Source organism: Pempheris klunzingeri, chromosome 20 (genome assembly GCF_042242105.1).
Source record: "Pempheris klunzingeri isolate RE-2024b chromosome 20, fPemKlu1.hap1, whole genome shotgun sequence".
NCBI lineage: Eukaryota > Metazoa > Chordata > Actinopteri > Acropomatiformes > Pempheridae > Pempheris > Pempheris klunzingeri.
In genome coordinates this window covers 14,327,771-14,349,971 of record NC_092031.1, presented here as the reverse complement: position 1 = coordinate 14,349,971, position 22,201 = coordinate 14,327,771, and the positions used below count along the sequence as shown (strand labels likewise).

The window sequence follows — 22,201 nt, the reverse complement described above, 5'->3', positions numbered from 1 at the left end:
ATCCAAGCACACATCAGCACTCAGTGTTTTTGTTTCACTTTATTTAAAGGCTCCAGACATTTAGTTTATTTTTGTACAGTGTGGATAGTTCAGGTAGAGAAAAGTTTATCAGGTTTCTGTGCTGACAACATTACTGAATCTTTATCATCTGGTCATTCATCAGCCTCCTAATGTCCGTTCTACCTGTTACACAAAAGAGCACTACACACGTCTGTGACACAATCCTGTGAGTAGACCAGCTGGAATAAAAGCTACAGGGAGAGGAAGTGATTGATGCCACCTGGTGGCTGTGTTTATGCTTTAAAAGTATGGTCTGAATTATCAATACGAACATCAACATAACATAAATTGAAACACTGTAATGTAATGCTGCTTTGAGTCTGACTGAGCCAACCTAAATGGATGTTGGTTATATTTACACAGTCAGAAAACGCTGCACATTTCCACCTCCGACTATTTCTACTAATACTCCTAAGCGACCTGATAGAAATCACTAAATGTTATCTGTTAATTGAAGCTTCTCTTCCTTCATGTTTCTGGAGACTGTCTGGTTATATTCAAATGCAGGAAAGAAAAAGTGGTTGAAGAATTGATGGATCGCCTGGATCCTCAAGTCCAGTTCATGGTCTTTGGCCTCGGTTCCTCTGGTTTGCACTCCCCATCTTTCACCTCCTTCTGTGTGCTCTACAGAAAATATGACATTATTTTATGAGTCAAAACGTAATTTATTTGAAGATTATGGTTTTCTAGCCAACACTACCTGACCTTTAGACGGATGCACTTTCCCATCTCCATAATGACTCAGCATGACTACAAGTTTATATAGTCAAGGCAATGAATTTTATGTGCTTTAACTTTCTAAACATATCATGCTGACGTCCTTTTCCCTTCCACAATTTATACACTTACGTATATAGGGACATGGACATACATTTAATACATCATTTGAAAGAATTACCAGACAAAAACCAACAAAACAAACCTGTAGGCTGGGTTCTCTCATTGACTTTAGTCTTGACATCTTCCCGAGCAGCAGATGATTCTTCTGTGCTACTTAATTCTTCTGTCTATGATAAGATAAAACAACAATTATATGTTATTAAAGATTTCAAAGGTCATGAGAGGTTTGGGAATGGGTCTGACAGACTGTGAGGTGCTGTCTGTAGTAACCTCCACCTCAGGCAGATCCTTCCTGGCCTCGGCTGCAGGGCTGGACAGCGACTGGCCCTCCTCCAGGCCTTCAGAAGCCTGCTGACACTTCACCTCAGCAGAGCCAAGTAGTACCTCAAAAAACTCCAGGAATGTAATCTGCAGTAGGACGAGTGGGATGACGACAAAGGTGATACAGAGGCGGAAAGAAATACACGCAAAAAGGTTGAGTAGATTAGCGCCTATCCCTCAACAGAAAATAATGACAGCCAACAGGTGTGAACAGTACAGGCAGACCTCCAGATCCAGACAGGACATGTTGCTGGGGTCACGGCTCTCTGCAGCGATGATCTTCAGTAATCTAGCTGTAGTCAAGTTATTATCCAGCAGATGGAAATCCTGACAGGGGTTGCCAGAGAGAAAAATTAAATGTTGGTAAAGGTTTGCTGTCTTCCCAATCATATTTTGTGGATGTAATTCTTTCATCAAGTCACTCAAAATAGGGCAGCCCTCTGGTTTCGTCAGAAACTGCATCCATTTCTTATGTTGAGTGAGTAAAATATAGAAGAAGCAGTTAGCTATCATGCATGGTGATCTTGGTGTTAGTCTGCTGCACCTTGAACATCCACAGTAGCTGTCGGTAGGTCACGGTCTTGTCTTTGCAGTGGGTCTTATAGGCTTCCCAGCACTTCTTCAAGTAGTTGACAGCCACCACTGCACAGTCTGGCTGCCGAAACAGGAAGCCTGGATGAACACAGCTACAGTTAAAGAGCATGCGAGGAACCTGCAGTGCACTCAGTCATATTAAATAACTGAGTTCCCCCACTTGAGGCTTCTTCTCCGGTAATAAATCAGTTTGCAGGTTCCACTGCCATCTAATAAGTGTGTGCACATCAGCATAATAGCACCTTTTACATTCTTAGCATTAGGAAGGATGTTGTCTGTCATCAGTTTGGAAAAACAGGCAGCCAGAAGTTTCTCTTGTGACCTGTGAAAAGAGGAGAAGTGATGTTTCTCCACTCAAAATCAGCTACCAAGGATAAAACAAGCATATATTCAGTCGTGTCTTTGTGTTATTCCTTGCTGGGGTAGTTGTTCTGTGCGCTTATGTTGCTTTTTGATTGAAAATCTTGCAATGATGAATGCTTGATACATGAAAAAAAACGTGCATTTCCAGCCGTGCTATGAGCTAAATGCTAAAGTCAGCATGGAAACATGCTCACATTGACAATGCTAACATGCTGATGATGTTAGGCAGGTTTAATTTTTGCCATGTTCACCAACTTAGTTAAGCTTGTTATGATGCTGAGTTTTTTTAATGGGCACAAAACACAAAGTACAGCTGAGGCTGATGGGAATGTCATTAGTTTTTCAACAATTGGAAAACATAGTTTTGACAATCCATCTCATATTTGTTAAGATATTTCATTCTGGACAAAAGCAGCAGACTGATTGGGATTGCCAGGCTTGTTGAGTGAGTTAGTGGATCATTCCTTACACCATCTCCTCATGGTAGATATGATAGGCCACAATCACCAGACAGCTGAGGAGTCTACAAAGAAGCATGGGAGTGAACGGAGAGTGGATGTCCGCAGATGTGGCGTCCTCTGAGACACACAGAGTAAAAACACTCACTGTCCATGCCTCTAAAAGTACTGTAATTATGAAGTTATCAATGTCTTGTATATGTGAGGTGGGTTGAGTGTTTAGGAGAGACTGCCGGTCCTCCTCACCTCTGGTTAAGTGGTCTATCTGCATCAGAGTGATGCCGTGATGGTGGATGTTACAATCTTTGAGCAGGCGCCAGAGCTGCAGGCGGGTCAGCAGGAAGGTGTTTTCTGGGCAGTGGACACGGCCGAGTCTGCTGTAGAAACTATAGACAGACTTCAGCTCTGTGATGTGCATCAGCACCACAGACTCCAGCTGTTACACGTGAGACATAGTAGGAACTGGGGTGAAAATAAGGATGTGGGGGAGGAAAGATCATACGTTCAATTTTGCAGCACAAAGCAGGACCAGACCTGTTCACGCTCAGCGTCCTGCTGTGTCGCTGGTATTTTATCCAAAAGATATTCAGTATTCAGAGCCATGTCCGACCCCAAGGAATCACTACCTGACAGAGGAGTTACACCTGTAACAAGATGCAATAACATAAGCCATTGTACCAGAGGATTTCAGACTGTATCACTGAGCATTTAGAATGGAGCCACAGTACTGTAGTGTGTTTACCGCACAGAGGACTGGGAACTCTGTGTCCATCCTGGTTGTGTGTCATCATCTGATCGTCCACAAACTCTCCCTCCAAAACATGCCCATCCCTACAAGTGAATTTTCCCTGTGAACCGCATTGTAAAGCCACTTTTAGAATCTCTTGCGATGACATAGAGGTGTATCATGGGTGTGTTACTGACTTGGAGTCCAAAGAGCGGCAAAAAACATTTCCAAAGTTACCTACAGAATCATCCAGAGAGAAAAACATAAAGCTTGCAAAGAGTGCCGCTTTCATTGTGATGCTAGATGCATTTCTAAAGCATTAGTCAAAGGTGTTTGCCACTTCCAAGAAAGCTTTTTCACTTTGATATTCACTGAATTTGCGTGTGTGTGTGCATCAGCTGTGAAAGGCACTACTGTGTTATTGATTCACCTTTCCATGTTTTTTATTGTTCCTCCATTCTCCTTCATAGATGGCACCACCAGCGTAGTAAAAGGCCCCCTGTCCGTGCCTCTGACCCTGAACAAAGTCCCCGATGTACTGATTGCTCAGGGAATACTGGGATCCATCCACTCGCTTCAGGATCCACACGTGTGTGCCTCGTCCATGCTGCCAGAGAAGAGAGGTGTTTTAAGGGGGCTAAAAATCTGCTGTCCTGGAATTAGAGCTATGTCTGATATAAGATAATGAACACACTGTGACACTTTGGCTCTGCTAGAAAAGCTGTTTTGAAGAATTTGATGAATGTTTCAAGCTTTGTTTTGGTATCAACAGCTGGAAACGTTGATGTCAATAGTCTGGGAAAGGGCCGAGATAATACCACAGGAAAACTTTCATACCTGGACTCCGCTCTTCCACGTCCCAACATACTGCTGTTCCAGTTTTAACCACCTCATTGTGCCCTCTCCGTCTCTCAGGTTGTTCTTCCACTCACCACAGTAAATGTTACCAGAGGGGTAGCTGTTAAGACACAGACATCACCCTCTGGACTGTTCAAATTCAACAGATTCGATACTCCATACATACCATCTCACTCCCCATCCCTCTCTGGTGTTCTTCACCCAATCTCCTTTGTACCAAGAGCTCTTATCCTGGTTATAATACACTTCCCCCTAAAACAAAGACGGCCGATTGAAATTAAAAGCTTTAAAAGAAGACTATACCTGATATAATTTGGTGGATCATACCTTTCTGTGCCTCTTGCCCTGATCCCACTGCCCTCTGTATAACACTCCAGTTTTTGCACATTTGTAGGTTCCAGTCCCTTGTCGTATACCATTGTACACCTCCCCCTCATAGGAGCTGCCGTCCGGCCAGGTGTAGGTGCCCCGGCCCATGGGCAGGTTGCACACAAATTCCCCCTGTTAGGTTAGAAATTCACTACAAGATTAAGTTGACAATGTCGATATATGTATACAGCATGCGTGTTTAGAAATGTTACGTACACACGGGTTATTGTAAAGCACTTTGAATCTAAGTTAATTACCGTTATTATAATATGTCATGATTGAACTGTACCTCATATTTTAATCCACCTGCCAGTGTGAAGACACCAGGTCCATTCATAAGTCCACTGGAAAACATCCCCTAAGGGGAAAAAAAGTTTTAAACATCCTCATGGAAGTTGGAGCAAAGGACATTTAAATGAATTTCTGGTGCGCTCTCAGAATATATTTGTATTTGTCTTCGCATCAACAGCATGACCGCTGATTGTAGTAATAGAAATATATTACAAATACAATTTCAGATGGTTTCAAATAATTAGAAAAACTAATTGGAATATATTATTATATATATATATTGGAATTATGGAATTATTTTTAATGTGTTTTAAACCATTTGAGGTTCATAATCCCATTTTCCATTCAAAAAATGAACAATTACTAAACATTGTAGGACTGCAATAGGCTGAAGAGTGCACTCACTGTGTTTTTCTATCAAACATATCGAACCAGTGTTGTGTTGTTACTTTGAATTGTACCTTGTACATGTGGCCTCCTTCAAAACAGGCGACCCCCTCTCCATGAAGCTGGCCTTCACAGGTTTCCCCTTCATGTCTGTAAAGGATACAGCAGAGCTTACTGTTCAGATACAGCCAGTCTGCCTAGCTAGTGTTTCTGAGTGATGCTTTACCTCAGGATAACTAAGGTAAACAGAGTGGGGAGTTGATGGGTGTCCTCTGGCGGGTCGTCACTGACAGCACGGCCTCCGGTGCTGCTTCGGTTCACTTCCGCTGGATTCACCTTTAAACCAGCGGGGCAGCTCGCTGCCTGTTTTCTCTCTCTTTCCCCCGCTGACTGCGGCAGCTCTGCGTCTCCGCACCTTTCCACGGTTCCACCGTTTTCTATCGCCGTTTTCTCCTCTTTCCCCTGTGTCATTTTGTGCTGTTTATGTGGCGTTATGTCTCGGCAAAACTGGAGTATCTCCATGGCAACGGCAAAGGACGCCTGCAACTACGGGAGCCTTTACCAGTCAAAAAGTCAAAGAGGGTCATTCAGGGAGTGATATCATCTTAAACAGTATATAACTGAACGTCTAGTACTACCTGTGTTAATCAGTAGTGGGATAAAAATAAGTTTGTTTGCTTGGGCTTTGAATATTTTATGCAACTTACTTACTTACACTTACTTTACACATACTTTTACTCCTCTACTTTTGCATGACAGCGTTAGTTACTCTTCAGATTACAATTTTTCAAACCCTTCCAACTCAAACCATGAAAACTAGTTTAAAACCCTCGTAGTCACAAAGCGGAAAACAGGGCTGTTTTTCTCAGCTCGTGAAAAGTTTTAGAGAGCGACGCCACAAACATATGATGATCTTATAGACCATGATGTGTTGCTTGTATATTAACCTACCCAACAAAATACATTGTTAAAATTAAATATAATAAATACTTTTTCTGTATAGCAATTTTGAATGCAGGACCTTTACCTTCAGTGGAGTATTTTCACAGTGTGGTATTAGTACTTTTACTTATGCAAAGGATCTGAATACTTCCTCCAGCAGAAATGTGAGCAACCCATGTTACGATTTATCTTGTTTATTTGCCCCATTAAATGGGTGTTAAAGTATAAAAAGTAAAATAAGAACATGTCAGATATTAAGAAAAACACACTAAACAGTCAGATCCAAACATCTGAACCATACAAATATACAGCATCTATGGTTTGGATTCAGGGGTGATATCTAACAGAAATAAAGTGGAAAGAAAGCCTGTCCCAGCTATATAAAGCCAGTCTAAAGTGTGATTCTCCGACACTTGAAGAGATCAGTCTTGTGAGATGATGTCCAGGTTGGCGAGGTGTCTCATGGTGGGCCGGCCGTGAGGACAGTTCCACGGATGCTCAATCTCCCCCATGTGAACCAGGAGCTTCTTCATCTCACTGACACTCAGAGCAGTGCCGATCATCACCTGAGGAGGGACACAATAGACAACAGATAACAATATTATCTTATGGCAGGAAAATAGTGATGTAATATAAGAAGTGGTCTTATTGTAGAGGACCACAGAGGTTTTGCATTTTAAATTACAACAAATCACAAACACCTTACACTACAGTAGTTTTCTTATCATTTGATATTCCATGCAGCCATTTGCTTTAAATTCAGCTTGTAGAAGTTAAAAAGATTTTTGAGATATGTACAGATCTACATTCAAATTTACCATTGCAATGGCAATCGAAGTAACAGCACACATTGAATTCAAATCTGTGTTCAGTAATTGGCTGTAAACTGTCTAAATATCTAAAGACATTTGTGTTGGCTGTGGTAGAAATACAACATTCTGATGATGACTGCTGATACTAATCTAAAGCCAAAATCTGGTCTGTGTAAATATTAGAGCTGATTTATTGATTAGTTATCAGCTATTAAATTGATAGTAATCATTTAGATGGTTTAAGTAATTTTTTTAAGTTAAAACGGTCAAAATTCTCTTAAATATGAATATTTTCTTGTTTCTTTACTTCTCTATGACAGTAAACTGAATATCTTTGTGTTGTGGACAAAAAAAAGAGATTTGTGAACACTGATTGACATTTTTCTCCTTTTTCTAACATTTTACAGAACAAACAACTAATACATTAATTGAGAAAATATGCGACAGATTAATCGACAACGTAAGTAATCATTAGTTGCAGCCCCAAATATCTGAAACTGCTTCAAAGCATCTGTTTATGAGCAGTGTAAACTCACAGATTTTCGACAGGCTCGGGAGGCAAACATCTGCCTGACGCGGGACGGTCGGCACATGACTCCTGGGCTGTCACTCAACATAAAGATTAGCTCTTCGATGTCAGCTGGGCCAAATGTCCAGTTTTTACTGGTGGGCAGAGACACCAGCTTGACCCTCTCCATCACCTGAGCTGCAGTCACAGTAAAAAAAATAGTTGGTTTAGTGTAAGTGATCATAAAAATGGGAAATAATCATTTTGCACTAGAGCTTAAATCAACTCATGTTTATTCACTCTTATTTAAAGGTTAAATGTTCATACCGTCCTCGTCGACAAGAAATTCAAAGCCATTTTTTCTGAAAATCTCAATGTTCTCTATGAGCACATTTTCACTGACAGCAGGGAGGTGAAGCTTCTGAGGGCTGCAAGCATGAAGGAAAAAACAAAAACAGATCACTGACCAGTAAAAAAAAAAAACTCATTCTGAACAACACAAAGCAAAATTAATCGACTGATTAAGATTCTTACGCTATGAGTTTCTGTCCCTGGAGCACAGTGTGCTGCTGCAGCATCTCAAAGTTGTATTTCTCATCTGTGGCGTGCTGGTCGATCATGAAGATGTCCGAGTTGAATTTGGTGATAATGAAGCCCAGGTTAAATTGTCCGATGATCTCCATCTCTTTGAACGTGTCTTTACTGTAGGGATGAGAGACGGACAAGTTAGGTGTTGTGCCAATTACACTCCAACACTGACAAATTCAGTCAGTAAAATCTGACCTGATCTCTTTCTTGAGCTCTTCCTCTGCACTTTGGTTTTCTCCAGGGTTGATCTTGGCCCTGAAGCGTCGATAGCACAGATTCTCACTCTCACTCCTTTTCCGCCGCTCCTGTAACCTCTTCACGTTGGCTGCCAGCTCTTGTAGAGAGAACTGCAGAGGCGTCGTCCTCCTCCGTAGGCAGACTGGAACATCCACCGTCGAGGAGGATCTCTTATAAGCGTTTGAGAAAGTGCTGGATTCGTGTTGTGCGGGGAAATGTGGTTCCTCTGTCCTGGCCCTCTTGGCGTCCGGGCTCACAGTACGGCCCTCGTTGGAAGCGCATGGCTCAGTCTGTAACTCTGGAACCTCAAGATCAGTGTGACCGTCGTCTGACTCTTCTTTGAATGTTTTATTTTCTACGCTGGGTCCGTCAGAGATCGGTTCGGGAGAACACAGAACATCTGCTGTTGCCATAGCAACATCGCGACTGTCTTTCTTGGAGTCTGTGCCCGTGCATCCGTACCTGAACCCGTCTAGCACCGACTTTCCCACTGGGGAGCATGTAGCCAGGTCTCTCCTGGATTTCAAGGGAGATTTTGAACTTGAGTTGCAGGCGGGAGGTTTGACAGTGCCCTTAAAAAAAGACTGCAGTGTTTTTTGTGTCGAGCCACTTTTGGCAGCACTTGTCACACTTGACTTGCTCCCAGAATTGGAGCTGTGATGACTTGAAAAAGCCGCTTTTAGACCAGCAAGGTTTAGGGAAGACTTTGGGCTCCGAGTCACTGGGTCCTCTCCAGGCTCTGGCATGTTCTCATTTGACGAGACAACCTTACAGAAATCAGATGTTGCATCTAGACACAAATGACAGACAGTCAACATAAAAGCACTCAACAATATCTACTCTGATACTGATTCCACTCTCATATAATGTCAGTCAAATGTGTTGCTATGCAGGCTGAACTTGCTGTGCTTACTGGTGCTGGGTATGGGTATATAGTTCAGGCTGATCTTATTGACGCCAGCCTCATACATGTTGATAAGAGAGGTCTTTAGAATAGCCAGCAAGAGTTTCTCCTCCTGAAGGAAAATCTGACGTTTGTCTGGAGTTACGTTCACATCCACACACTCTGAAATAAAACCACAAAAATGCTCATGTAGTGCAGAAAATCAGCAATGAGTTTCAGAGACAACTTTGGTTCAGCAGGTTTCTTACCGGAGGCAACAGTTATGTTCAAGGCGACAAATGGATATTGATGTCTGTTGTACATATGATACACTTCGTTCACAAGTTTGGTCACCTGCAAGTTGGGAATAACTAGAGATTAGATTTAAAACTTAATAATACTATTATTACTATCCACCAATAACAGCTTAAAATGTCTTTAAAAACTAGATTATCGTGCATCATAAACCACTCTTAAATGTTTCCTATGCATCAAACAAAAGCAAACATGAATTACCTTAAGGGGATCACACGGCCGGTTGTTGATGAAAAAGAACTGCCTGTCTGTGGCACTTCTTCCAACACCATGGTCTGCTCGTGATACAAACCCTGTCAGGCTGTCAACACAGAGATTTGTTACGTTTTTTTTGTTATTTAGTTCTTTTAAAGCACACAGATAATTCTATCTCATGTGTCTATCAAACTTGGAAGATACACCTTTGACATAAGTATATTACTACTACTACTAGTACTACTACTATTGACTTTAAAAAAAAGATGTTTTGTTTGCAGAGAAGGCCTGCATAGGACATCCAAGCAACAATGTCACTCACGAAAAAAGCTGTTTGGGTAGATCTGCATCTTTGAGTCCATATTCCTCAATAACATTTTCTGTAGGAGACACTTGCTGAAAAGGTAGAAGAGTCTGTAGCTGCAAAACAAACAACAGACAGTGAAGTTAGATATTAAGCGAAACAAATAAGGTGACACAACAATTGGCATATTTTATATCATATTTTAGACCTTCTGCAGGTTGCAAATAAACAGTATATTAAATTAAAGTGTGAAAGCAATGTTCCAACCTGTTTTGGCCCATATATGGCCCCTATGTTGTCTCTCATACTCTGGCTGCCACTGGTGCTGACGACTGTGCTGCGCTTTCCCTGCCCATTTTGATTGGAGCAGGTAATGCGCACTCCTGTAGAGATGATACAGTAGGACTGCAGGACGTGTATCATTTTGGCGTACTCCTGAAAATACAGAATGATGAAATGTTGGGGATTAAAGATGAATAACATAGGAAGTTTAATTAGCCACTGATTAGCTCTTGCCAGAGCGATCCTTTAATGACGAACCTTCTTAATATTGCGTTGGAACTCCTTGTGTCGAACGGGCAGGGTGTAGAAGAGCTGCTGCAGGCTGACTGTGCAGCCTTGCTGCCGAGGATGGGGTGACTGCTGCACTAGGTGGCCTTTGTGGTCAAACACCAGCTTGGTCCCCACCTGGCTGGACTCGTGGCATGTCACTACACTCAGGTCACTGGAGCAGGGGGTCAGAGGGAATTTTAGCCGATGAGGTGACAAGTAATTTAATGTTCATGTGCCAAGTTACTGTGGCTGTTGAAGCGTTTTACCTCAGAGCACATAAAGAGCTGAGGGCTTCACCTCTGAAGCCAAATGTCTCCACATTGATGAGATCAGAGAAGTCCCTCAACTTTGACGTGTGATGCTTCAATGCTGGGGAATCGATACAAGAGGTGTCAATTAACCTAAAGATTGGACAGTCCTTGAATAAGAATAATTAGATGGACAAAGTTGGCACTTACTCAGTCCTTCAAAGTTGGCCTCTTCCACTCCTTTGCCATTGTCTGACACTTCCACCAGTTCAACTCCGCACTCCTTCAGCCTGACATCTGAAACATACAACGATGTGATACTGAACATAACATAAATCAGTATCTACTACTCTACTGACCTATAAAACAAAGACATCTGGTCATTTTTACAAAGATAGGATAGGATCATTTTGACAGCACTGACAACTGAAGCCCTCGCAGGTAGGCCAGCATCTTAATTGGAAAACCCCAGCATCACACTGTGTGCATCATAACTTACCAACACTGGTGGCCCCTGCATCGATGCTGTTTTCCACCAGCTCTTTGACAGCTGTGGCCAAAGTCAGCACCACCTGTCCGGAGCAGATCTGGTGGACTGAGTGCTTGTCAATGGCCTTGATGGCTCTGGCAGGTTCACCGCTGCTGAGAAGAAAACCAGCACTCAGTGACAATCATGGACCACTTTACCTTCTGCTAAATTTATATTACAGCAACAGATTTATGCATGCACAGCTAGCTGGAAAGCTGAGGACTGTGGGTATACCAGATCGGCTGTATAACTGGTGTTGTAAGAGTGTTTTTTATAATACAGTGTGTTTACTTGGATAAAAGTCTGGATGCATAATGCAAATGCGCTTTCAGATTTACCACTGAAGAGGGGACGTGGGGTGTTAAATGCAGTAAATGAATAGCAGGGTAGATTTGCATGATGTAAATACGCCTGCAGGCAAGGTAAATGAATGTAGTAGTTGCTAACTTACCAAGCTTCAGACATTTTCAAAGAGAGAAAAGCTTCAGGGGGAAGCCATTTCTGTCCGCAACAGTGGAAGGAAGAGACACCTTCTAGTTATTCGCCATTGTCAAAAAGCAGCTACTTTGTTCTCACTAGCTGACATTAAGGCATCATGTTGTAAACACAAAATTGTACCGCGCGGACTACGCAGTTCGTTCGCGAGCGTCACTCGTGCGCAAAAACTGCGCCGCTTGAGAAATAAAAGTAATAATATAAAATGTTGAGTGTGTCAGAAAAAACAACAACCTTATGAAACGCAGTAGTGATAACAGCGTCAAACTAATCACATCGTTGTAAATAAATAAATATAATCTAAACCGTTGCCTCAAACTGTTCAGATATTTCATCACCGGAGACTTTCAATATTAGGGTACATGTACAAGTATGTGACATTGTAAAAAAACGAACAATTAGCTTTTTGTTGCGGGGTCGTTGCAAATGCTTTGATTTGAAGCTTTATACTCATATTCAAATTAAAATACTATATTATTTTGGTTGTTTAATGTTATTTTGAGTGAAATATTTTTTTCCTATCAGTTGGTCTTGTGGCAGGTGAAGCCCTTACATTGTCAGATGGTCCCTTACTCTCCCCCCTGACTGCTGTTGAATCATGGCTGTCTGTTAGCATGACCGTGTGGGACATCGACCGAGCGAAGCTTTCACTACCTCTCCTGTGAAATTCATGCCATGCAAACACTTGAAAAACCCGGTGTTTAACGTAGTTTGACACAGCCTACCGCAAATATGACGTATCTGTTGTGAAATGGGCCGCGTTTTAAAACAAGTACTTTTTTTTTTTGACAAGTCATCGTTTTTACAGAAGCTACAATAATGTACAGTTCAGCAGCCAACAAGGGACTCCTGTGGCCGGAGGGAAGTTCTGGCAGCAGCAGTAACCTTTTAGTCCGCCGCAACATTAAACCCATCAGGAGAAGTGAGGATGAGAGTAACCTTAGTCTGTTAAGTTTGGCGAGCGAAGAGGACGATGAAGTCCAGTTTGACAGTAAGCAGCTTTTCTTCTTGGGCTTAAACTGCGTTAAGTTACCTTTAACTCATCCCTACTGAGCACACGTGGATGGCAGCAGGCCCACATTACCTGGTGTCATGGTGCCACAATAAAACGTCTAATTTCGAGTAGTTTTAAGTGTTTGGCTCTCTCAACACTGAGAAAGTGGCAGGGGTGTAGTTAAAGGTGAACATCATGGTGGCTGAGCCCCCCCCCCCCCCCCCCACCTCTCCTCCTGCCCCAGCTGAGGTGTTGATCCCACCCATGAACAACAACCATGTGCACGTGTCAGACCACTTCTTTGCATGCCAGTTCATAGACTGTGTAGTTTGTGCAGGTGTGACAACGTGACATCGAATCAGGTAAATGGTTTCATAACAAAGAGATTACATTTTTATAAAACATCCAAACATCTGCCAGCATCTGTGAAACATGAATTTAAACAGACTCATTCCCAACATACAGATTACAGGGTTATGACACCAGCAGTCCCTCATACAGAGTCTCTAAAGCAGGACAAGCTTATCCAGTTTGCACACACACACACACACACAAACACACACACATATATATATAGCCACATTTTATTGCAGTTATATTAATCATCTACTAGCACACTTATCGTTGCACCATGTTTTTGTGCTTGTATACTTTAGTGTAATACTGTTTTAATACCGGTATGGTGTTGGTTTTTACTGCTTTTCTGTTCATGCATGTTTGTTCCTGAGCTAAGGACAGTCTGTTTTCCTTCACAAGTCACGATCATGTTCTTGGGTAACCCAGACTGCAGACTACAAGCCTCTAAGGATCCACTTATATCATAGAAATAACCTCTTTGGACAATCAGATTATGCCAGAGATGTTATAAACGGCAACTAGACAACTTGACACTTTTTCCATTTCTAAACAGATATGCAGTATTTACCACAGTATATTGATATATACTGTTGTATAAATTATTCTTAGAGGAAGGTGGTATGGGTGCTATGCTGTTTCTTTCTATGCAGCCCAATCCTAACCAACAGGCTTAAAGGGGTACTCCAGCAATTTGATATTGCGCATTCGTAAGGCAGGAGAACTTGTGCCAGACGGATTGAAAATAGAATATTCAAAATTGAAGCAACAGATGCCTGGACGTTTTAAGTATGAGTCTAGATTCAAAATTGGTGGATCCTACATTTCCCATAACACAACTTAATAGCGACCAAAATGTATCCAGCATGAAGTGGTGGAGCAGCCCCCTTTTTCTCAATCTGGCACAGTGACGGAGAGCCTCAGCTCGGTCATGTGTTTCTACAGTACAGTAGGTGGAGGAGGCTGGGACGCGCTGTAACAGGCAGATAAGCATTACTGCTGTGCACACCCCCTTATGTATAAACAAGATGAGCTGCCTTGGAAGTGAACAGGATAATCATTAGTTCAGTTTTTGAGTGCTTAATATTGGACCGAAAGTGTTTTTATACAGAAAATGGACCTAGGAGATAAAAACATTGTTGAAATGATAGCAAAGGTTATTGAAGAAGGTAAGGCTTTAAAGGAGAAATATTATCATTATTTGTGTCTGCGGTTTTAGTTGGAGATCAACAAAGTCAAGTGTAACCTAGAAACTGTTGCTTAGTGCCACGATCTCCAGTTTGAGCCTTTGAAGGAGAGTTTTCATTGTAAAAATGATTTATCACAGCTTCCTCTTCCTCTTTTTTTCCACATTCAGCTACCGACACCGATGATAACCACGAAGTGTTAATGGCTGGTAGACATTACCCATCCATCCAGGAGTTTGCCTCAGCGATCCCCAACCACCTTCTGCTGGGGTCTCTCCTGGAGCACCTGTGCTTCGTCTATGAAAGCAATCCAGCACGCTCCCGTATGCTCTTTAAAGGTATGCTCTGAGATTTTGCTCTGGAATTGGAAAAAACACCCCCGCTAAGTACATAAAGCTTTGTGAAGTCGTTTTTAGATCATTGTTTGTTATTAATTCCAAGTTTAATTATTAATTAATTAATTAATTAATTAAAGTTATGCTGCTGTTCCTCTGACAGTCATTGGCCAGCGTTTAGCCGCCATGAACCTCCTCTCTCCTTTGGCCATAAGTGATGAGTTCAGCACCGTCAGACTGCAGCACAACCGGGCCTTCACTGAGCTGCTTCACGGTGCCAGCTCCTCACTGTATCCACAGGTGAGATACGTCTTGTCAGATTTGATGTTGGGACTAGTTTAATTTATATGCCACGGCGCCGATGACAGCCATAATTAGAGGCATTATTTTTTCTTGTTGTCTGTATGTCCATACGTCTGTCTCTCTGTCTATCAGCACCATTCTCGTGAAGGCGGTATCTCTTTCTTAAATTTGGCACAGACTTCTACTCGACTCAAAGATTAACTCATTAGGTTTTGGTGGCCAACGGTCACTGTGACCTCACAAAACACATTTCTGGCCATAACTCAGGGATTCATTCATTGATTGTGACAAAATTTCACACAGACGTTTACTATGATGAAATGTTGATGTAGTGATTACAGTTTATATTCTAAAGGTCAAAGGTCAAATTCACTGTGACATCGTAACACTTTTCTGGTCGTTATTCAATGCCACAGCTGAGGAAAGCAAGATTGTGACCATATTTTACATTTGGTTGGATATTTTTAATTCTTCAGACTGTACAGACAGTCATGTAAACTGCAACTTGACTGTTTAGCCGAGTCATACAACCGCAAGGTGGTAAATCCCGTTTGAGTGAGAATTTATATGAGACATAAGCAGCAAACTAAGCGTACAGTTACTACCTGATACAGTCTTGTGTTATGTGTTATCACGTCTACAGTGTTGTCACTGTGTTTATTCTCATCTCATTTTACAGAGCCAACAACGCCACAGCTCAAATACGCACAATCCTGCCTTAAGGTAGGCTGTGCCCTGGATAGTATTTAATGTTGAGTTGCTTCAAAGGAATATTTAAGTGTTGTGTAAGAGATGTTTGTGTTTGCCCTCCCACAGACCAAAGGAGGGACTGTTTCAAGCGCAGACGTCCCGCTATGTTAGTGAATTTGAAGAAATATGTAGACTTGGGAAAGGATCGTATGGAAATGTTTTTAAGGTATTTTATTTTGTTCTACTCCTCTACACTATTTCATAACACTAACTCCACTAAAGAAGAGCTTATGTTTTGGTGGATAAATGCCGTCATGTTATCTGTGATTTTGTAGGTTATGAACAAACTGGATGGACAGAATTACGCTGTGAAGAAAATTCTCATCAAAAAAGTCTCAAAGGATGACTGCATGAAGGTGAGCCATCAGTGTTTTATCAGTGGATCCTTTCTACGCCCAAATACAGCGATATAATAGACTAAAGACTGTTTGGTCTAGACCTGCTCTTTATGTAAAGCGTCTTGAAATAACGCTGTTATGAATTGGCGCTTTATAAATAAAGATTGATTGATTGATACAAATTCAATTATGTTACTGTGATTTAGGTCCTGAGGGAAGTCAAAGTGTTGTCTAGCCTGCAGCATGAAAACGTTGTGGGCTATCACACTGCCTGGATGGAACATGTTCAGCCTACAGCATGTGAGTATTTAACTGCTCTCCTGCCACAAGTCGGGCTGAAATTAGTGAAATGTAATTACTATTCATTGAGTTAATGAGCAGTGACGCTTACTGTTCTTACCATAAGAGAAGCTTTATGTGAAAAATTACTGTGTTGCAGATCCAGAGTCTCTGCTGCCTGCACTGGAATCACCGGGACAAGACAGGTGGGATCCAGCAATAACTGATCATACATTCATTGTTATGTCACTATTATCTGGGAACCGAATGATCTTCAAGAAAATAACCATCATGTTACAACAACACTACATCTGTCTCTGCTCTTTCATTCACAGCTCTGATGAGAGCTCTGACAGCTGCAACAGCTCCTCAATAGTTTTTCAAAGCCTCAGTGAAGCACAGACAGACACTGCTTCAAGTGCCAAAATACCCCTGAGGGAGACCCAGCTGATCAGAGATTTGGTTCCAGCCCAAGAGAGGGGCCAGGTGGTGTGTCCCAAGACGATGCGGCGGATTCCCAAGAACTACGTCCCCTGCGTGTTCCTCGGACAGCGAGGCGCCGTGAGCGCACAGAGCTCCAAATGTCCTGCTGTGGGTTTGGACAGTTCGCCGCTGCTAGAGGGGGAATCCAGCAGGAGCAGCATCGAACTGAACAACAACTCCTGCATCGACAAGGACGGTCAGCAGTGGACGGACATTCGCACAATAAAGCCCTCCAAAGAGGTGGGTGCTTCAAGAGGCTTTTAGTGATCAGACAAGTTATAAAAAGATTGCCATTTGTATAGCTTACTGAAAGTGATTTTGTTGTTAGAATGTGTTAAAAAATGTGAAATGTGCATTTAAAAAACGTGAAGTTTTCATTTATGTTTCGGCTGAATGTGCAGGTGCAGTTCCACCTGATGCTCTACATCCAGATGCAGCTATGTGAGCGCTCGCTGAAGGACTGGGTCTCTGACAGGAACACCAAGCCCAAAGAAGAGCAGACCTCAAGATGTAAGAGCTAAACGCACGCATTATTTTACAATATTGTAAAATTTTCAGATTATATTCATTAAAAGCACACAGCTAAAGACTGGTAAGCAGTTTCTCACCATTTACAAGTGAATGCTAATGTAATTTAAATGAAATTATTCAATGAGAACTAATTATTTTTAAAATAAATATATTACTTGTATGTTTTCAGGTCCTTACGGGTGTGTTGACAGCGAACACACACTGTGGCTGCTAAGAAGGATACTGGAAGGAGTGGAGTACATTCACTCCAGAGGAATCATACACAGAGACCTGAAGGTAAGGTGCTGTGAGAGATTTCATTACATCAGCATATGTTTGAGGTCAGCTAGGAGTAATACCAAAAAAATGATCAAAAGAGTCCTGTTCATCTTCTGTCTCAAAGGAAATGTCGTGCACATCCTCCCAGTGGTTGAATATAAAGTCATATAACCTCTCAGGCAGGACTTTTCTCAACTCATCTCTCTTGTCATGGACATGTTTTAGATAAATGTCACTCTTGCAAATATCCTGAAGCCTCCTCGGCTGCTGAATGAGCTTGAGGAGCTGGTCTCTCTGTTTGAAGAAACATGGCAGCTCCAAGGTAGAGGGCAGATGGCCGCTCTGGTTGTAGACGGTGAGCGGGGAGGTCAGACAGAGGAGTTTGACCAGCAGAGAGCTGTTCCTTACATTTGGCCTGTGGTTCAGGAACAGGAACAGACAGTTCTCCCCTGCTTTGCTCAGCTTATTGATGTTGGCCCCATACCTGAGCAGCAGGTCCACCAGCTCTGTGCTGCCCATGCTGCACGCCTCCTGTAAAGGTGTCATTCCGGCTTTGTTCACTCGGTCGACCTCGGCCCCCCGCTCAAGCAGCTCAGAGATGCAGCTGATGCTTTCCTCCAGGGCTTTAGTGATCTTCATAGCCATTGCCTCAGCGGCTAAGTGCAGAGGAGAGTTCCCAGAGTGCTTCACTCCCTTGAAAATAGTCAAGAATTTACATGACTTTAAAGCAGGACAGATGTAGAGTCTAATTAACTCATTTCAACACCATGAAAAGCACTGAAAGAACAGCAAAGGTGAATCACTGGATGAATTCGTGCATTTCTATTCACAGAAATTGCATTCAGACTTTTGCGTGTGAAGATCTTTGTAGTCAGGATCACTGATCGACAAAAACATTAAGCACAGGTTAGGTTGGTCTACCTCTACATACACTGTGGATGATTTGCTTCCAATAAGCCATCGTTTTTGTCTGTAGGCAGGCACATGTCCTGGATTCAGCATTCTTTTTTTTTTTTTAAATGCTTCAGTTTCTTTCTTTCTTTCTTTCTTTGGTCTGCTGTAGCAGAAACAGTACACATGATACTGATAACATTAACAACCGCATTATCCAAAAACAGAGGATGAACACGAACCGTGTTGATATTCGCTCCCTGATCGATCAAGCTGGCTATAATGTCCTTATGGAGGGTCCCAGCAGCCATATGCAGGGGCGTCATCCCACTGCTGTCCACAGCATTAACATCAGCACCATAGATGGCCAGAATACGGACAGCAGACAGAGCCAAGTAGCGTACTGATAGGTGGAGAGCTGTCTGGTGACTCTCCCCCTCCACCTAGACAGGAACCACAAGAAACACACATTTGGAAAAAGACACAAACAAAAATCGTAATATCTGTCTGAATTTCACAGAGAGGAGCTAGACTTAAAGTAGCTTAAAAGATTGCAGTAAATGTTGATTTGCAATATTAAAAACTTCATACCTCCGCATTGACGTTAACGCCGTGCTCACAGAGGAGACGTAGACAGGCCTCTGCCTGTCTGTGCATGCTCATCACAGCAGCCTGGAACTTGGAACCTGGTTTCGGCTGAGTGGTCAGGATGCTCGGCCAACCGGCGATCACCAGGTGCAGAGTGGTGCGACCGAGCTGGTCCCTGTGACAGAAGTAGAGACAGTGGAACTGGAGATAAAAGGAACCAGCGACATACGTGTCGTACTCAGTTCCACTTTGCATGAGTTACACTCTTACTGTAAATGTGACCTTATTTGTTTTAGGAAACAAATTAAACTCAGTTGAAATTAGTTTATTTCACCAACTCAAGTTTTTATTTTCATTTTATGAGAAACTAAAGCTACAAGAAATGTGGCTCCGTACTATCGATGGGTGCCGTGTTTGGTGTCAGCGTGTATGTCCAGACCTCATTTCAGGGTCTGCCCCCACTGACAGCAGGCTCTGCATGCTCTTTACTCTTCTGTAAGAGGCAGCCAGATGAAGCGGAAGGATAGCAAGGCCCTGAGGCAAGACGAGACATTACGAAATAAAACGGAATTCAGTGCAACACAATTACATTGTAGTCTAACACACAAGTACTGCTCTATTGTTTTTTGTTTTTCTTTCTTTTATTGTCATAAATAGAATGATCACAGTGGAGCAACAACACACGACAGTAGTGAGTAATCATTGAGCTTTTTGAGGTTATCGCCATCTATATGCTTTTTGATTTATAGATGATTTGGCGATATTATAATAAGTAAGATGGTATGTCTCTGTCAGTGCAACAATCTTTTTTTTACACGTTTCAATTCTTTTAAGTAATTTTAAAAAATGGTGCATTTACCTTCCAGGAAACTTGTCCGGACACACTGTCTTGTATCTTGATGAGGAAACTACTTCCATACTTTTTTGACATGTCTTCTATTCGTCCCAAGTCTTCATCCATGATGGCAGTATAGAATTCATTGTATTGAAACTTTATAATGTTTCTGCTTCTATCCTGATGCTCCTTCTTACCCTTCAACATGACCAGACACTGCAGCTTCACTGGTTCCAATAAGTAGTTCTTCAGAGGATGTGTGATGGTTGAGATCTGGTTATGCTGGTTTAGTGTGGCAAACCAACATAGGCACATCAGGTAACTTGGCAGTCTGAGGAGGGAAAATTGAAAATGGCCATCAGCTACTTCTGTTTTGGTGGCCAGTCGTATTTCATCATGTTTGTTTGAGAGTGTCTCCTGTCACAGCTGATAACATCTAGCTGCCTGTGAGGCCAATTAAGGGGACCAGTGACACTCCTCTGAGTTATTTACAGGTTGTTCATGTATTTATGGCACTTCAGTATTTTACTGTTAGGAAAGCAGGGAATTATTACACAGCAAAAGCTCACATGCTCACAAATCACTCTTTTTACATACAGTATTTCCTCATTTGAACAGGGGAGTTTATGTGATGTGGAAATAGTTGATTTCTTCCCTCAATATGTTGTATGAAATATTGCAATCTCTCATGCTGACACCGTAGACATCTGCTTTACACTAGTGACAGATCCTGTGGAACTAATTAGAACGTCTTTGTCTTTTTTTTAATCAGCCAAGGAACATTTTCCTCCATGGTCATGACTGCCATGTTCGGATTGGAGACTTTGGTTTGGCCTGCAAGGATATAATAATGGATGGCCATAAAAGCACCAGCTCTCCCAGCAGTGGTAATACTGTACCTCTGAGCTTTGACACAGTACCTCACAGAATCACCAGTAGATGGTGCTGTTTGCTTTAAAGTCACTTTTCTGGTGTATTGCAGATTCCTCTCATACCACAGGTGTTGGTACATTTGTATATGCAGCACCAGAACAACTGAAGGGCTCTCATTATGATTCAAAGGTAAGCTGTTAACAGGATGACAACCATATAATGATGAATTCTGACTTGTTTTTTCAATACAACACAAACATTGGTGCATTACTTTATTTCATCATCAGTTACCAACTTCATCGTTGTCAGTCTAAACTTTATTTGTATTGTTGTTGCTTTCTCAGTCAGACATGTACAGCATCGGCGTGCTGGCCCTGGAGTTATTCCAGCCCTTCGGGACAGAGATGGAACGTGTCCGGACCCTTGGGGACTTGAGAGAAGGGAAAATCCCAGACTCATTCTGCCACAGATGGCCAGTCCTGTCTACGTACATCCTCAAGCTGACGAGTAAAGAGCCCAGTGTTCGGCCCACGGCGAGCCAGCTTCTACAGAGTGAACTCTTCTGCAGTAAAGACATAGTATGTGGGCATAAATGAACACATTTGAGCTGAAAAAAATAATTTCAACAGGATTATAATCATACCTACATAAAAAGTATGCAACTATCTGAAAATACAAAAATAATTTCATCACAAATGCATCTCCAGTAAAGCTCTTTAATTAATTTTAATAATACTTCCCCCCCCTCAGGTGATCCATGGTTTGCAGAGAAGGGTTGAACAGCAGCAGGAAGAGATCATGCAGCTGAGGAGACAGATTAGTCGACTGCAGAGCTCAGAAGTCACGGTTCATTTCTCTGAGTCGGACAAGACCTGAGCCTTAAAAATCCCAACAGTCAACAAACTGTCAAAACTTGATTTATTCAACCACTTCTGTACTGTGTTTTGGTGACTTGGTACAAGTGGTAGAGCGTGTGTGTGTGTGTGTGTGTGTGTGTAAGCGTGCGTGTAAGAATTTGAGTGTACACCTGGATGTAAGGGAGCAATTATTTATCTTCATTCAGCTGTTCAATAAAACCTATTTCTGCTATGTCTGATTTCTGGGATGCAATATGTAATTATTGATCATTTCAGATGTTGCTGTGAACGTATCACAATTATAACAAATTGAAAAACGGACCTACAAGCAATCAGCAAATTGAAAAGCAATTGTGGACCCAATAAGTTTTGATTTTATACGGACATGGGTGCATTTATTTCTGTGCATGGATGTTCAAACTATTTTTTTTGTTCTCTGGCCTTTACATGTGTCTGATGGCAGTTTAAA

The 22,201-nt window shown here is 42.0% G+C and overlaps 4 protein-coding genes across 5 annotated transcripts; 1 reads left to right on the top strand and 3 right to left on the bottom strand.

The window, feature by feature from the left end:
* Positions 1-61: 61 nt before the first annotated feature.
* Positions 62-5,739, bottom strand: rsph10b (radial spoke head 10 homolog B). The gene is made up of 17 exons (XM_070852275.1): positions 5,495-5,739; positions 5,343-5,442; positions 4,880-4,948; positions 4,549-4,722; positions 4,388-4,473; positions 4,201-4,321; positions 3,794-3,970; positions 3,379-3,484; positions 3,171-3,280; positions 2,883-3,072; positions 2,648-2,756; positions 2,058-2,137; positions 1,766-1,893; positions 1,447-1,548; positions 1,177-1,308; positions 983-1,067; positions 62-684 (listed from the first exon to the last, which is right to left on the bottom strand). The coding sequence occupies exons 1-17, from the start codon at positions 5,737-5,739 to the stop codon at positions 494-496; spliced, it is 2,205 nt and encodes a 734-aa protein (XP_070708376.1). The 3' UTR covers positions 62-493.
* Positions 5,740-6,445: 706 nt separating this feature from the next.
* pms2 (PMS1 homolog 2, mismatch repair system component) lies at positions 6,446-11,918 on the bottom strand. Its single transcript, XM_070851559.1, has 15 exons — positions 11,833-11,918; positions 11,352-11,491; positions 11,063-11,149; positions 10,871-10,973; positions 10,593-10,776; positions 10,320-10,487; positions 10,071-10,168; positions 9,755-9,854; positions 9,508-9,592; positions 9,269-9,421; positions 8,314-9,145; positions 8,065-8,232; positions 7,858-7,958; positions 7,559-7,728; positions 6,446-6,776 (listed from the first exon to the last, which is right to left on the bottom strand). Exons 1-15 carry the CDS (start codon positions 11,844-11,846, stop codon positions 6,633-6,635), a joined length of 2,547 nt encoding a protein of 848 aa, XP_070707660.1. The 5' UTR covers positions 11,847-11,918; the 3' UTR covers positions 6,446-6,632.
* Positions 11,919-12,472: 554 nt separating this feature from the next.
* eif2ak1 (eukaryotic translation initiation factor 2-alpha kinase 1) lies at positions 12,473-21,971 on the top strand. 2 transcript variants are annotated; one of them, XM_070851719.1, is made up of 15 exons: positions 12,473-12,867; positions 14,582-14,749; positions 14,910-15,046; positions 15,729-15,772; positions 15,866-15,965; positions 16,075-16,155; positions 16,344-16,437; positions 16,577-16,622; positions 16,752-17,139; positions 17,301-17,409; positions 17,600-17,706; positions 20,775-20,889; positions 20,985-21,064; positions 21,220-21,453; positions 21,626-21,971. In XM_070851719.1, the coding sequence occupies exons 1-15, from the start codon at positions 12,696-12,698 to the stop codon at positions 21,749-21,751; spliced, it is 2,001 nt and encodes a 666-aa protein (XP_070707820.1). In that variant the 5' UTR covers positions 12,473-12,695; the 3' UTR covers positions 21,752-21,971. The 2 variants fall into 2 exon arrangements, with proteins under 2 accessions (XP_070707820.1, XP_070707821.1); XM_070851720.1 differs by lacking the exon at positions 12,473-12,867 and adding an exon at positions 14,280-14,393.
* On the bottom strand, positions 17,644-20,295 carry LOC139219767 (ankyrin repeat domain-containing protein 61-like). The gene is made up of 5 exons (XM_070851721.1): positions 20,027-20,295; positions 19,607-19,701; positions 19,171-19,342; positions 18,822-19,022; positions 17,644-18,381 (listed from the first exon to the last, which is right to left on the bottom strand). Exons 1-5 carry the CDS (start codon positions 20,207-20,209, stop codon positions 17,752-17,754), a joined length of 1,281 nt encoding a protein of 426 aa, XP_070707822.1. The 5' UTR covers positions 20,210-20,295; the 3' UTR covers positions 17,644-17,751.
* Positions 21,972-22,201: the final 230 nt, after the last annotated feature.

Bases quoted from the DNA above. Each gene is read 5' to 3' on its own strand.
- rsph10b (XM_070852275.1), bottom strand. From the start codon at position 5,739: ATGACACAGGGGAAAGAGGAGAAAACGGCGATAGAAAACGGTGGAACC. The intron at 4,723-4,879 runs GTACAGTTCAAT...CTAACCTAACAG, and splicing joins CAGGTGGATTAAAATATGAG to GGGGAATTTGTGTGCAACCT. The intron at 2,757-2,882 runs GTGAGGAGGACC...TGTGTGTCTCAG, and splicing joins GATAGACCACTTAACCAGAG to AGGACGCCACATCTGCGGAC.
- pms2 (XM_070851559.1), bottom strand. The intron at 10,169-10,319 runs GTTGGAACATTG...TTTGTTTTGCAG, and splicing joins CCATATATGGGCCAAAACAG to CTACAGACTCTTCTACCTTT. The intron at 7,959-8,064 runs GTAAGAATCTTA...TCATGCTTGCAG, and splicing joins CAGGGACAGAAACTCATAGC to CCCTCAGAAGCTTCACCTCC.
- eif2ak1 (XM_070851719.1), top strand. From the start codon at position 12,696: ATGTACAGTTCAGCAGCCAACAAGGGACTCCTGTGGCCGGAGGGAAGT. The intron at 16,156-16,343 runs GTGAGCCATCAG...ACTGTGATTTAG, and splicing joins CAAAGGATGACTGCATGAAG to GTCCTGAGGGAAGTCAAAGT. The intron at 21,454-21,625 runs GTATGTGGGCAT...CCCCCCCCTCAG, and splicing joins TCTTCTGCAGTAAAGACATA to GTGATCCATGGTTTGCAGAG.
- LOC139219767 (XM_070851721.1), bottom strand. From the start codon at position 20,209: ATGTTGAAGGGTAAGAAGGAGCATCAGGATAGAAGCAGAAACATTATA. The intron at 19,702-20,026 runs GTAAATGCACCA...GTCTTGCCTCAG, and splicing joins CCGGACAAGTTTCCTGGAAG to GGCCTTGCTATCCTTCCGCT. The intron at 18,382-18,821 runs GTTCGTGTTCAT...ACTATTTTCAAG, and splicing joins AGGGAGCGAATATCAACACG to GGAGTGAAGCACTCTGGGAA.